General features: G+C 40.1%; 1 protein-coding gene across 1 annotated transcript in view; it reads right to left on the minus strand.

Moving 5' to 3' along the window:
• Nucleotides 1–15938, minus strand: part of LOC149451451 (inactive phospholipase C-like protein 2) — a 289791-nt gene that overhangs the window by 142860 nt on the left and 130993 nt on the right. The window contains exon 2 of the mRNA XM_089690633.1: nucleotides 6868–9348. Coding sequence (XP_089546759.1) covers nucleotides 6868–9348 — 2481 coding nt within the window. The remainder of the gene's footprint in view (nucleotides 1–6867; nucleotides 9349–15938) is intronic.

The following is a 15938-nucleotide window of genomic DNA, read 5'->3' on the forward strand; positions in this document are numbered from 1 at the left end:
AAAGAAAGTTGTCTTTATTTTTTAATATTGCTTTTCCAAAGCAGTTAAATCGTTTTAATTGGTGAGATGGCAGTTATCTTTTGTAACCCTTAAGGTACTCAGAGGACTATATGGATCGTTAATGTAGGTTCAGCAGAGTGGTGAACAGGAGCAGGCAGGGCAGAGAATAGGGGTCAGTAGGGCACAGATGTGGAATCAGTCTGTCCCTATACTATTCATTTGGAAACCCCGTGTCTTGTGCTTGGGGAATGTAAAAAGGGCATTTTCTCAATGGGGTGCCTGAAAGTTCCCTCTGCAGATTATAAGGCTAAGTTTACACTAGCTTCAAAAGCAGACATTTTTTAAGACCCTGAACGCCTGTCAAACCTGTGTGCAGTGGCCACTCCCGTTCACATGGTTGTGTTTGCATCGTTTCAAGTTGCATCAAATTGACCCAACATTTGTCATTTGGCAGGTTTTACCATTCCCCACACACTTCACTGATGTCGATATAAACAGGCTGCAATCGCACTGCAAACAAGCCACAAATGCCCCTAGAGTGTTTACAGCACTTTTAGGATGTGTTTACAAAGTATTACTAACAATAGAAAACCATCACTGGAAAGAGTTATTTAGCACAACCTAAACACGTTAACCACTTGCCCTCCAGAGGATTTACCCCCGCTCCTGACCAGGCCATTGTTTGCGATACCGTTCTGTGTTAATTTAACTGACAATTGCGCAGTTATGCAACGCTGCACCCAAATGAAATTTATGTAATTTTTTCCCCACAAATAGAACTTTCTTCCGATGGTATTTGATCATTTCTGTGTTTTTTTTTTATATAAACAAAAAAACACACTATTTTTGGCTATTTGCCAAAACATATCTAGTAAAAAAATAAAATGTCTTCATAAATTTAGGCCAAAATGTATTCTGCTACATGTCTTTGCTAAAAAAAAATCACAATACGTGTAAATTAATTGGTTTACGTGAAAGTTACAACATCTACAAATGGTGGTATATATAATGGAATTTATATTTATCTTTTATACTTGTAATGGTGGCGACTTATAGCAGGACTGCGGCAGGCATTCTGACACTGAGGGGAACTGACTTGGTGTCACTGACATCCCTAGTGACACCAATACAGTGATGAGTGCTAATAAAAAGCACTGACACTGTATGAATGGCACTGGGCAGGAAGGGGTTAACATCTGGGGCGATCAAAGGGTTAACTGTGTGCTGTGTTGTGCTTACACTGCGTGCTGTTTTACTACGGAGACATGCTGCTTTCTCTCTCTCTGTTGTGCAGAGAGAGAAAGCAGCATGTCCTTGCTAACAGAAGAGAGATCTGTGTTTACACACAGATCTCTCCCCTCTCAGCTTTAGAGGCGATCACCGAGTGCTGACCGAGAATCGCAGGCCAGGACCCGGTAATTGACATCAGCTGCAACCAATGGCAGAGCGGAACTGCAAAATCACATATATATTTACATGGTTTTGTGCATAGAGGCCACCTTGTAGCAGTATATATGCTATAGGGTGGTAGGTAAGTGGTTAAAAAAGCATCATAAATGTATCTTAATACCATAGATGTGTTATTGGGCATTCAAATCTCAAAGCACAGCTAAATGAAGCCTTAGGAGTAGGTCGACTCAGTGAATCAAGGTAAGTAAGGAGGAATCATACAGGGATTTGTATCACAGTATGATGATCTAGTGGTAGTTAGTAGGATAAATTGTCAAATTTAGATTCTTGATAAAGTGAAGGAATTGCACACTGGTCTTCCCAATATGGCATTTTCTCACTTTTCTATCATTTTCTAGTAAAGGATCCTATCTGAATATTTGGTTTTGTTATCCAAACATTCTCAGCAGCTGAAGAGCAAATTAGTTTATAATACCTGAACACAATTTGAGAAGAGCAATAAAATGAATGGTACCAAATGCAGATCCAGGTAATTAAAGCAGAGTTTCACTCTATCAACATGAACTATTTTTAATCCTTATGCTGCTGATATTAGTAAATAGGAAATTATATCATTTTCTTGTTTTAATTTTTTTTCATTTCTTCAGTTATTTCCTGGTTTCCATACCTAGGTAAATGATGTCATACATCCCAGGAGTCTTTAGAAGCTAAGGGCAGATGGCCGTGGCTAGAAATGCTAGAGGGATGTTTTTCAAAGTGAGTTCTCAGCAAAATAAAGCAATGTTTACACAGTAAGTTGTGTGAAGATTCACTTCAATTAACCAATCGTGTAAAAGGAAAATCCCTGATTACTTATTTCATCTGCAGATGATTGGATAATTGCAGTGACTATTCACAGAATGTATTCTGTGAATGTTTTTAAATGCTTAAATAAATCAACCTATCATACTGTATCTATTAGATATGGTTGTTTCTTTCTTTATTAAAAGATTTTTTAAAGTGGTATAAAGCCAAGACAATTCTACCCTAAGATGTCTCATTATTTGTATCACCCCTTCACCTCCCTAAATACTTAAGTATTATCTTGACGGTGTGCAGCAAAACGTTGATGATTTTGTGATCACGCCCCAATATCTTAACAATTTCAAGAGTGCTGCATCCCTCTGAGCCCTGGATCAAACTGATGCGGTGTGGAATTTACAGCATTTTCTGTGTGAATTCCGCACTGCATCAGAATCGCACTCCGTTCATGCGAACCGCTGCTGGTGTGTATGTTAAGCTAATAACACCCCGAAAGTGGTCCAAAAAACGCGGTGTGATGTGCAGAATTTAGATAGCATACAGTGCGGTTCCTGTGTGAATCACATGCGATATACCGCACCGCATATATGTGAACCCGGGCTAAAAGACTTTTTACAATTTACTTTTCAGAGTCCGTTAAATCTCTTTCTTGGCCCATTTTGCCTGAGGAAAAGCTGCCTAATAATTATGCACACCTTTCAGGTGTTGCTCTCCTTAGGCCACAAATACACATTACCTGATATATGCTTAACCGCTTCCCATCCGCCCTGTAGCAGAAGCACTGCTACAGGGCAGCACGGGTGCGCATAATCACACACATACATATATATATATATATATATATATATATATATATATATATATATATATATATATATATATAGTGGGAATCGAAAGTTTGGGCAGCCCAGCTACAAATTTGTATTAATGTGCATAAAGAAGCCAAGGAAAGATGGAAAAATCTCCAAAAGGCATCAAATTACAGATTAGACATTCTTATAATATGTCAACAAAAGTTAGATTTTATTTCCATCATTTACACTTTCAAAATAACAGAAAACAAAAAAATGGCATCTGCAAAAGTTTGGGCACCCTGCAGAATTTATAGCATGCACTGCCCCCTTTGCAAAGCTGAGACCTGCCAGTGTCATGGATTGTTCCCAATCATCGTCTGGGAAGACCAGGTGATGTCTATCTCAAAGGTTTTAAATGCCCAGACTCATCTGACCTTGCCCCAACAATCAGCACCATGGGTTCTTCTAAGCAGTTGTCTAGAAAACTGAAAATAGTTGACGCTCACAAAGCTGGAGAAGGCTATAAGAAGATAGCAAAGTGTTTTCAGATGTCAATATCCTCTGTTCGGAATGTAATTAAGAAATGGCAGTCATCAGGAACAGTGGAAGTTAAAGCAAGATCTGGAAGACCAAGAAAAATATCAGACAGAACAGCTCGCAGGATTGTGAGAAAAACAATTCAAAACCCACGTTTGACTGCACGATCCCTCCAGAAAGATCTGGCAGACACTGGAGTTGTGGTACACTATTCCACTATAAAGAGATACTTGTACAAATATGGTCTTCATGGAAGAGTCATCAGAAGAAAACCTCTTCTACGTCCTCACCACAAAAATCATCGTTTGAACTTTGCAAATGAACATATAGACAAGCCTGATGCATTTTGGAAACAAGTTCTGTGGACCCATGAGATTAAAATTGAACTTTTTTGCTGGAATGAGCAAAGGTACGTTTGGAGAAGAAGGGGCACAGAATTTAATGAAAAGAACCTCTGTCCAACTGTTAAGCATGGGGTTGGATCAATCATGATTTGGGGTTGTGTTGCAGCCAGTGGCACAGGGAACATCTCACGAGTAGAAGGAAAAATGGATTCAATAAAATTTCAGCAAATTTTGGATGGTAACTTGATGCCATCTGTGAAAAAGCTGAAGTTAAAGAGAGGATGGCTTCTACATATGGATAATGATCCTAAACACACCTCAAAATCCACGGGGGATTACATCAAGAGGCGTAAACTGAAGGTTTTGCCATGGCCTTCACAATCTCCTGACCTCAACATAATTGAAAATCTATGGATAGACCTTAAAAGAGCAGTGCGTGATAGACAGCCCAGAAATCTCAAAGAACTGGAAGACTTTTGTAAGGAAGAATGGGCAAAGATACCTCAAACAAGAATTGAAAGACTCTTGGCTGGCTACAAAAAGTATTTACAAGCTGTGATACTTGCCAAAGGGGGCAGTACAAGATATTAACTCTGCAGGGTGCCCAAACTTTTGCAGATGCCATTTTTTTGTTTTCTGTTATTTTGAAAGTGTAAATGATGGAAATAAAATCTAACTTTTGTTGACATATTATAAGAATGTCTCACCTGTAATTTGATGCCTTTTGGAGATTTTTCCATCTTTCCTTGGCTTCTTTATGCACATTAATACAAATTTTTAGCTGGGGTGCCCAAACTTTCGATCCCCACTGTATATATATATATATATATATATATAAAGAAGTTTGCATTCACGGGTTGGAGGCGCACGTAAGGCACGCGAGTGCCCTACCCCCCGCCGCCATTCACGGTCTCGGCTGTCAATCACCGGGTCCTGGCCGGTGATTACTCGCCGGAGCCCAGTGATTGCTGAGCATCTCCGACAGGGTGGGAGAACGGTTTGTAAACAATACAGTTCTCTCCCCTGTCAGCTCCTGCACACTGCTTTGCATGGCTGTGCATAGCACAGCCATGCAAAGCAGTGAGCTTACAGTGAAACACAGACACACACAGCCCCTAGTTAAACAGCAAACAATTAACCATTTGATCGCCCCACATGTTAACCTCTTCCTGCCCAATGTCATTAGTACAGTGTCAGTACTTTAGCACTGATCACTGTATTGGTGTCACTGGGGATGTCAGTGACAGCAAGTCAGTTCCCCCCAGTGTCAGAATACCCACCGCAGTCCCACAGTCCAGCAATAAGCTGCTGATCGCCATTACTAGTAAAAATGAAAAAAAAAACATCCCAGTATCTATACTGCCATTTGTAAACGCTATAACTTTCAATGAAACCAATTTATTTACACGTATTGGGATTCTTTTTTTTAGCAAAGACATGTAGCAGAATACATTCTGGCCTAAATTTATGATGAAATTTGATTTTTTTTTTACTGGACATGTTTAATAGCAAAAAGTAAAAAATATAGTTTTTTTCTCAAAATTGACGGTCTTATGTTTTTTTTTAAAGCACAAAAAATAAAAAACCGCACAGGCGATCGAATACCACCAAAAGAAAACTACTCGTGGGAAAAAAAGGATGTAAATTTTGGTGCAGCGTTGCATGACCGCGCAATTGCCAGTTAAAGTAACGCAGCGCTGAAACACAAAAAATGGCCTGGTCAGGAACAAGGGTAAATCCTCTGGAGGGCAAGTGGTTAACGTGTTTAGGTTGTGCTAAGTATCTCTTTCCAGAGGCCTCCTGTGTTGGTTTTCTATTGTTAGAAATACTTTCTAAACACATCCTAAATGTGCTGTAAACACTATAGGGGCATTTGTGGCATGTTTGCAGTGTGATTGCAGCCTGTTTACACTGACATCAGTGGAAGTGTTTGGGGGATGGCAAAACCTGCCAAATGACAAATGTTGGGTCAATTTTGATGCAACCTGAAGCAATGCAAACGCAACCATGTGAATGGCAGTGGCTACTGCACACAGGTTTGACAGGAGTTCAGGGTTAAATCCAATAAGCATTCAAGTTTACACAGCTTGTAGTTGGGCAATATGCATAAAAATTATGATTTGGTAAAAAAAACTCACTTGCCTAATATTTGTGCACACAGTGTATAATATAACATGCATTAAAGGTAATGTGCAGTGAATTAGTTTTAAAATTGATATAAATATGAAATTCTGCATACTATATTTTTGTATTTCCATATTCAGCAAGCAGGTGGAAGTATAGAAATATATCCTTTTACCACGCCCTACCACCTGTTCAAACAGTCCCTAGGAAGTTTTAATCTGAAAAATGCAGTCTTGAAAAATAAGCAGCTGTCAATGTGCACTCTTTATAAAACCCATAAAGGTTGACTCTCAGATAAAAGTCCCACATCAGTTGACAAAACTGTATTTATGAAAATGGGGCATTATCTCCAAGTCGTGTAGTTCTTTGGTCACTACTAAACAAGGGAAGCATTGAAAAACACATTTGATTTTTTTAAACATAAGCGGTGCATAAAGGAAAAATGAGGATCCTCCATCTGCAGATGTGACAGGTGTTCTTTAAATGTCAATCAATGATGTGCACCTCTCAGCCCAATCTCACTGGCTGCTGCAGCCGAGGTTACCCTAGGACAGGCTTGAGTTTCACTTGCAGAATAATCCAGTGCTAGCATGTTCTAATTACAGAACAGTATTTCAGAAACTCTGTATTAGACTCATAGAGTGCACAGCAAGATTTTAATACCCATTCGACTTAGGTTTAATTAAAAGGTAGGAGCAAGGAAAAATGTAGCAGAGGTTATATGAACATAGTGGAAGAAAAAACGCACCGGAAGGGATAATTCTACAGCGCCATAATAGCTCTAATTTTACCCAGAAGAGGTTTTGAAAAGCTTTTGAAAAGGGAGTAAAAGCAAAAAATATATGTAAGTGAATTACCTGAACATTTTCTCGAAGATCAGTGGCCTCTCGAAGAGAAGGAGTAGCCGTCCTAAACACCTCGTCAATTGCTTTGATGCCTGTAGTCTTTGTTGATGTATATTCACGAACCTTCTTGCCTTTGCGTACAGAAAGCCCCCTCTTGTGTGCTTTTCCACCTCCTCTTCTGTTAGTGATAGCAATATGGACAAACAATGTGGTGTTTTGGAGGAACTCGCCTGTTAAAGACTGTAAAGGAACATGTCTAAAGCCAGTCTGCAGGCACTCAAATGGGATGGTATATTGGGCTATAAACTCATCTCCAATGAAGTCATCATCTAGTACTACAAACCGCAGTATAGCCAACTCTGGAAGGTTTATGTGAAATTCAAAGCTGTCATCAAATATCGGGTTGTCCCCATTTTGTGTTACTGTTTTTGTCCGGTGTTCTGCACAATCAGCGGGTATCCCATGTATCTCTACATACAAATATGGTTCTACCACATCTCCCTTTGCTCCTGATCCTTTAGGTTTGGGAAGGTTTTGACCACTAATAATTTTTAGGTGAAGCAGCTGAGCCGAAACACCAGGCAAAGAGTCCTTTGCATTGGCGCTAAAATAGGATACTTCTTCCCTCATTATTGAGGGACGTAGGACATAGCCACAGTTTCCATTCTGTCTAAACCATCCTGTATTAAGATCCATCATAAGACCTGGGGTTTGGTAGTTCATGGCCACAATCTGGCAGCCACATTTCCAGAAATCTTGGGGGTTCATATTGCTAGAATCTATTCGCATTGAACTTGGGTAGATCCTTGAGAGGAATCTTTTGTTGTATTTTACAAACTCTTCAGGATATTCATTGGCAAAGCGACTAGCAGTAACCTCGTTAAAGGAACATATCTGCCAGTATTTTTGGTTTCTTTTAGAGTTTTCAAAGTCCTTGAACTTTGTGGACTGGCACAGAGTTACCTGGTCTGAGAGTTCTCTACAGAGTCGCAGTTTTCTGTGGCCAGCCCCATTAAGATGTTCACGACCATCGTGACCCAATCTCCTAGCAATCTCCATGCCTTCATCCTCATCTGTTACATCTCCCTCTGAGTCAGAATTATCTGAAGGCAGCTTCTTACCTTTTATTAGAATCTTGCCTTTCAGTTGTTCTGGAGATGGCAAGTAGATTTCATCAGGGCATGCTGGATTTAAATAAAGTTTGTCACCAAGGATCTTTTTTAAGCACTGAGCCATGAAACGCTGTTGTCGAACAGAGCAATGAACTACCAAGCAAAGGATTAATGGGTACTCTGATGCTTCAAATGCATACTTGTCTATTACACTTATTACACTTCGAAAAGCCACCTGTGAAACCACAGACACACCAAGGTAAATAAGAGGCTCATTATCTGGGCCATCCCAAACAACAAGCTCAATGCTTCGACATCCCATCTTAAGGGCTTGTATATAGCCACTAATATCGGATGTGCCCCAGTAGTGATCTTCTAGATGGCATGCATTATGAGCAGAATTGATGTAGTAGTGTGATAATGGTCTTGTCATATCCTGACAGACCACCTTATGGTGAGGATCAAATATATAACAGTCCGATGAAAGAAGATAACGGGTGAACCCATCAATTGTGAGGTATCCTTTTTCACGTCCTTCTTTGGAAGGCTCATACTTATTGATGATTTCCAGTGCTGTAATTTCATTTACCTCTTCCATACCTTGTTCCACTTCCATGAAGATCATCAGATCTTTTAAGTCCAAATACTCTTTATTGCTAGAAAACTGAACCAGTAAAAAGAATACCTCTGGTCTGGTACACAGTTCACAGTAGGCCTCTCCAAAAACATCACAAGTAATATTACTGCCATATTTATCACTAGCTTTCTGCAATTCCTTGAATTTTAGTTCTACAGTTGAAGCCTTCATACCAGGGTTAAGTCCCTTGATAAGTTGAATGGATCTAGATAATGGAATGTGTCCATTTTTTTCTATATCAGCAATCTCAAACAAAGATGAGATCCACAGTGTTCTTAAACTTGTTTGATTAGCTCCTACAACATCCGGAGTGTGCTTTCCATAAGATACCAAGTACCTAAGCCCCATCACCCAAGTGTTGACAATATCAGCAGTACTGGCAACAAGGTCCAATGATTCATAGTTTTCCCCATAAATAATAGAAAAGGCACATTCTTCTGGGAACTGATCAGATAGACCATTACTTCTCAAAACTGGAGTTTTCTTTCCAACACGCACCTCACGAATTGATTTGATTTCCAGTTTAGCTTTCTCTGAATCCTTCTTCGAAGGCTCCCATCGTAGAAAACGCATGTCTGGATCTAAAAGGAAAAAACGATTGTACATCCTGGAGTTGGAGCGCACTTTCTTCATCTCACATCCTTCCATCATGAAGGAGATGCAAGCAGCTGTGCTATTGATCTTTCGATTGTTGGGCATTGTGCTGAAGGACACGGTTTTCTTTTGTTTTTGACGGGATCCATCCTAGGAGACATTAACACAAGAAAAAACAGTAAGTGAGGCAAAAATATACAGAAAAACAAAACTACATGACACCACATTTAAGGGCCATAATAAAACTTTTGCTTTTACGGTACATGTTAATTTGACAATATATGTGCCCAGAAGAGCTTGCATAATATCACATCAAAAATCAATTGACCGGTTGTGTATTTATGTGAAGTCTGTTATCTCTAACATTTACATAAGACATCTCTATCCATGTTCATAGTTACCCAAACACATGAATAAATATCTACTGTCCACAAACAATTAACCAAACAATCACTCATTCAAACTAGGACACAATCAGCTTGAGGAAATGGTCATATCTCTGTTGGCAACCCTATAGAGCCACCGACTGCAATAGAGCCTTTAAGGAGTTCTAATCATTCCCCATTTTATCCAAAACTTAAAAAATAAAAAAAGTTTGAGGTATAGATAGAAGTCTGTGTCAATGGACTTGGGCATGTGAAGTTGGCATCAGTTTGAGGCACTTCTGAGATCATTTAGAATTAATTCTCAGGTATATTTGACCAGCAGTTGACCTCCTTCTGACCTGCATTTGGCCTGCTTAAAGTTCAGGTTTTGCATGCCTATAGACTTATATGGGGAATGCAAACCCTTTTTAATGCAATCGATCGAGCTTCAAGACAGGCCCTAAAAACCTGTGCCATTTAAAGAGGACACATCATTAAATTTCACACGAATAACTGTGAGACTTGTCAGGATAACTAAAACATATTAGTATTTTCAGTAGAAGTGTAGCTCTTTGCTGCCATGTATTAATAAAAAAAAAGAAAATCACTGTTTCCGAGCAGCTTAGCCTAGGTTAAGCTCAGGCAGTCTTTGGCTATCAGGAGCATTATGAGAGATTTATTGCATTATAGCCTGCCTGGAAGACTTGTCAAGAGATAAGAGGTTCAGTATAATATACTCCATTATAGCTGCTGCTATGTACCTATGGAATTACAAACAATGCCTACATACAAGGATTTTTGTTACTGTTAAAATTTTTATTAACCTGATGAAATACAACAAACAATAGCCCTTTTACAATTCTTTATTTAAACTGAGTATGTCATTAGAACTAAGAAAGAAAAGAAGAGGAACTTTTTAGAATGAATACAACAAAATAAGATGCAGCTGAATATACATGCAAATCTTGATTTTTCCAGTGAAAGATGGCCCATCCACTGATCTTCTAAATTGGTTAATGAGACCACTTGACACATTAGAAACCCAACAGGGAATTTTAGATAGCGGCAGGGTTAGGACAAAATCACATTTTACAGGAAAGAAATTCAACTACTTACACCTTTGGATCTTCTAAATCTTTTGGCATGCTGTTTTCCTTGGAGCCAATTTTAGTTTATACATCTGTTTACAGTTTTAAATTGCCCAGTTTTGTGACAAGTTTAATTTAAAGAGTAACTCCACTTTTGTTGAGAAATAAAACGCAATCTCCTCTGTGTGGTCAATGAACACTGCTGGAATGTTAAACTTTGTAGCACATTTCTACATGTTTCAGCTCTGGATAGCGGTTTGTTTTACCATATCCTTTGCGAACTTAATCTAAATGGGAGGGACTAATTCATTATAATATCTGGTGCATTCTTAGTGTTTTATTGAAAAAATTTTCAGGGTCTGCAACCCTTTAGAAGTAAATAACCCCATTACAGTGTAAATTCTTATGGCAGAGGATGCCTAAAATCTGACTTGTATTTTAGTGCAGAGTTCAGAGAAAATCAGTGAGCCAATCACACAGGCAAGAAATGACATGTCCACATTGTGTTGAATTTTAACAGAAAGTTATAGTGACTGCAGATTGAAAATGAAAGGTCACACCCTACCTTCGGTCTTAGTTTTACTTACCTGATTTTCTGTTTCTGCAGGCTTCTTCCTGCTAAACTGATCCCCGGAGCCTCTTATCTCTATACTTTGGTGGTCTAAGATCCTCTGATGTCATCAAGACCAATGCAGGGGCCATAGTCCTGTATAGGACATGTGGACACTGAGGGGCAGTCCACTGTCAGAGTGTAGGGGAGCGCCGTCTGCCAGGGGAACACATAATTAGGGAAGTAAGAGTGCATTCCTGTCCCCTAGACAAAAGGAGCTTTTAACCCTTGCAGTGCAGACACTGAGCAGAGGTAAGTGCTGTTTATGGTTGGGTGAAAGTGTGATCCTATTCTGTGAAAACAACTATATACTGTATGTTATAATGGGTGGAGCCTGTGGGGCATTTGACAACTTATTTTAGTAGTCGGTGCTTGCAGGACTTTTGAAAATATAGCAGTTCCCCATCAGGTCCACTCCTGTGATTGACAGCATTGTGAGAATATTGACATGTGCTCTGAGTAGGGATTTCCTGCATTATAATACAGGTGTGCTGGTTCCTCATTAGGTCATCATCCACAGACCTGCAGACCTAATAGAAGAAATGAGGGTCAGAGAGTGTGGACAGGATACATTTTTGGCTGGGGATATGCTGAAGAAGAGCATACGAAACTGGGAACATGTTACATGAGGCTAGTAGAGATCAGTGTTCCCACTACAGACTGCTGAGGTCCGAGGGCTGCACATTATATGCCAAAAGGCCGTGGGTTTGGCACCAGGGTCTTAAGCCATCAACCAGCGTCATCCCTGTCCTGAATGTAGTCTTTGGACACTTTGAAACAGAAAGCCTTAACCACTTGCCTCCAGGGCACTTATACCCCCTTCCTGTCCAGGCTTAATTTGCAGCTTTCAGCGCTGTCGCACTTTGAATGACAATTGCGCAGTCATGCAACACTGTACCCATATGAGATTTTTATAAAAAAAATTTAGACAGATAGAGCTTTCTTTTGGTGGTATTTAATCACCTCTGGGTTTTTTTATTTTTTGCTAAACAAACCAAAAACCACTGAAAATTTTTTTTAAAAAAGTTTTTTCTTAGTTCCTGTTATAAAATTTTGTAAATAAGTGATTTTTCTCCTTCACTGATGTGCACTAATGAGGCTGCAGTGATGGGCACTGATAGGCTGCATGGATGGGCACTGATAGGCATCACTGATGAGGAGGCACTGGTAGGTGGCACTGATGAGCATTGACAGGCATCACTGATGTGCACTGAAAGGCAGCACTCACATATGACACTGATAGGTGGCACTGATAGGCAGCACTGACGGGCACTGATAGGCGGCACTGAAAGGCAGCTCAGATGGGCACTGATATGTGGCATTGATGTGCACTGGTAGGCACTGATATGTGGCATTGATGTGGCACTGATGGGTACTGGCAGGTTGCATTGATGGGAACTGACAGATGCTATTGATGGACACTGACAGGTGGCACTGCTGGGGCTACACTGATCATGCTCTATGTGGACAGGCTGTGGAAAAGTCTCACACATTTGGTATCATTATATTCAGGAGGAGTAGCAGAAAGTATTTTGTGGTGTAGTTGCAAGTATGTCTGTGCTGTGTGTGAGAAATAACTTGTTAATTTGACAATTTTGTAATTTTATGGGGGGAGGGGGATCTTAATTTTCCAAAGAATTGTGGGAAAAAATTACAACTTCAAAAAACTCACCATGCTTCTTACTAAATACTTTGGAATGTCTACTTTCAAAAAGGGGTCATTAAGGCTTGGTTCACATCTGTGCGGGTGGTGCCGCTGCGGATCCACACAAAAGTCAGTGCAGCTGCACCACCCGCACAGAGGAATGCAGATCCACAAGCAGGTGCCATTAGTTCTAATGGCACGCTGCCTGCACTGGAAAACGCAATCATACTGGGAACCGAGGTTCCCGTGTGGGCTGTGTTTTCAGAAGAAGTGCGGGGACATCTTCCCTGCGTGTCACGGGGCATGGGAGTCCATTCAAATGAATGGGCTCTCGTGCCTGCGCAAAACCCGGCCCGCACGGCCGCATATATGTGAACCAGTGGTTAGAGGGTATTTGTACTGTCCTGGCCTGTTAGGGCCTCAAGAAATGAGATAGGCCATCGGTACATCAGGTGTGATCAGGTGTCATCAATTTTCAGTGAATGGTACCTTAGCTTGTAGACTCTATAGCTTTCACACAGACCAAATAATATGCACTGATTTGTGTTATTTTAACCAAAGAAATGTAGCAGTATAAATTTTGGTCAAACTTTATGAAAAAAAATTACTTATTTGCAAAATTTTATAACAGAAACTAAGAAAAACACATTTTTTCAAAATTTTCAGTCTTTTTTTGTTTATAAAAAACCCAGTGGTGATTAAATACCACCAAAAGAAAGCTCTATTTGTGTGAAAAAAAGACAAAAATTTTATATGGGTACAGTGTTGCATGACTTATTGTAATTGTAATTCAAGGCTGGTACATTAATGCATGTTGTGTTAGACAGTCTAAACATTTAAATAGCCATATATACCAGAATGGACAAAAAAGTGGATATGCGCCATTCTGTCCTAACACTACATACCATAATGCATAGTACAGCATTACCATGCATTGTGGTGCACTGCAACCCATGCACGTCAGAAACACATTGCCTTACTATGTTGAGGTTTTGTTCATGTCTCCTGGGAGATAATAGCATTTGCTCTGTTTAACCTCCAAGGTTTTTTCTTTTTACAAAAAGTTAAGAGTGGCAGGACATCAAAAAGAAGTATGAGCAGCTGCTGGACCTGCCATTGAAGTTGGTTGGTTGCTTTGCCCTGAATGGCCAAGGCACAGGTTCCCTTTTTAACTAGCCATCTGATAACCCCATTTCTTTACATTAGATAGTCCATTGTTCAGAGTAATCACAGTTTTCGGGAGCTGTCTTTTAAACAGACATTGTATAGAAATGTAGTGTTTTCAACAAGGTATGATGTAATACACTTAGTACCCTAATAGGATCACTTTAAATTCCGCTTCCAGCTTTTATGACTTTTATTTACTGGATCTCAGCACGCTATTATATACGCATATGGTTAACTTTGCTTTATTCAGCAATTTCAATCCACATATTTATATCATCAGGCCGATTAATGTACATTGCTCTAGGCCACAACAGTACGCCGCTCTTTGGATAGAGATGTTTTCAGCAGACAAAGAAGAGCAGGGTTATTGTTGCGTTTTAATATTCAGAGTAGCAGTGTCAGGCCGCTTTATACCGTTTTCATGTGTCTTTATACCTGAAGGCATATTTCTTCTTCAGAATGACTATTCTACAGAAGACACTATGAATCATCACCACAATCTTCTAACTGAATCAAGTATTGGTTTTCCCCACACAAAAAAAAAAATGAATAAATGGTCTAAAAATGTAACAGTCATAACATTCATTCAACTAAAATCAGATGCTGTGTGAAAATGGTTGCAAGGTCAGCTTATTAGGGAGCCCCCCCAACTCCAGATAAAAAATGTCATAAAAAAAGAAAAAGAAAATGCTTCCTGACTTCCAGCACATTAGTCTAGAGAGGGTGACATCACTGGGCCTTCTCCTAGGACCCTGGAAAACCTGAGGATGCCAAATTCCATGGGAGTGCAGTCTCACAATATTTGGGATCCCCAGCTTTCCTAGATGATGATAGTGATATACAATATAGGGTCTGGGATTAAATGTACCATTTCAGTCTTTGAAGATGACACCAAGTTTTTCAGTGGAATAATGTCCTTCCAGGATGTCTCCAATTTACAAGCCGACCTCAATGCACTGTTTAATTGGGCAACTATGTGGCAAATGAGGTTCAATGTTGAGAAATGTAAAGTTATGCACTTGGGGGCTAAGAATATGCATGCATCATACATACTAGGGGGATACAACTGGGGGAATCAATGGTGGAGAAGGATCTGGGAGTTCTGGTAGATCACAAGCTTAATAATGGCATGTAATGCCAAGCTGCAGTTTCTAAAGTGAGCAAAATCCTCCCTTGTATTAACCACTTGCCTACCAGGCACTTATACCCCCTTCCTTACCAGGCCAATTTTCAGCTTTCAGCGCTGCCGCACTTTGATTGACAATAGCGCGGTCATGCAACATTGTACCCATATGAAATTTTGATCATTTTTTTCTCACAAATAGAGCTTTCTTTTGGTGGTATTTAATCGCCACTGGGCACTTTACTTTTTGCGCTATAAATTTTAAAAAAGTGCAAAAAATTTGAAAAAAAAAAAAAAGTTTATTTGTTTTTTTATAAAATTTTTCAAACAGGTATTTTTTCTCCTTCACTGATTTGCGTTGATGAGGCGGCACTGATGGGCACTGATAGGCGGCACTGATGGGCACTGATAGGCAGCACTAAAGGGCACTGATAGGCAGTACTAATGAGGTGGCACGGATAGGCGGCACTGATAGACAGCACTAATTAGGGGTCACGGATAGGCGGCACTGATATGCAGCACTGAGAGGCGGCACTGATAGGTGACACTGATGATGGGTACTGATAGACGGCACTGACTGGCATCACTTCTGGGCACTGACTGGCGGCACTGACTGGCACAACCCCTGGGCACTGACTGGTGGCACTGACTGGCAGCACTGCTGGGCTGCACTGGTGGGTGGCACTGGTCGGCGGCACTGGTGGGTGGGCACAGGTGGGTGGCACTGGTGGGCACAGGTGGG

This window comes from Staurois parvus, unplaced genomic scaffold (genome assembly GCF_062004578.1).
Source record: "Staurois parvus isolate SC_StPar_1 unplaced genomic scaffold, SC_StPar_1.0 ptg000538l, whole genome shotgun sequence".
Lineage (NCBI taxonomy): Eukaryota > Metazoa > Chordata > Amphibia > Anura > Ranidae > Staurois > Staurois parvus.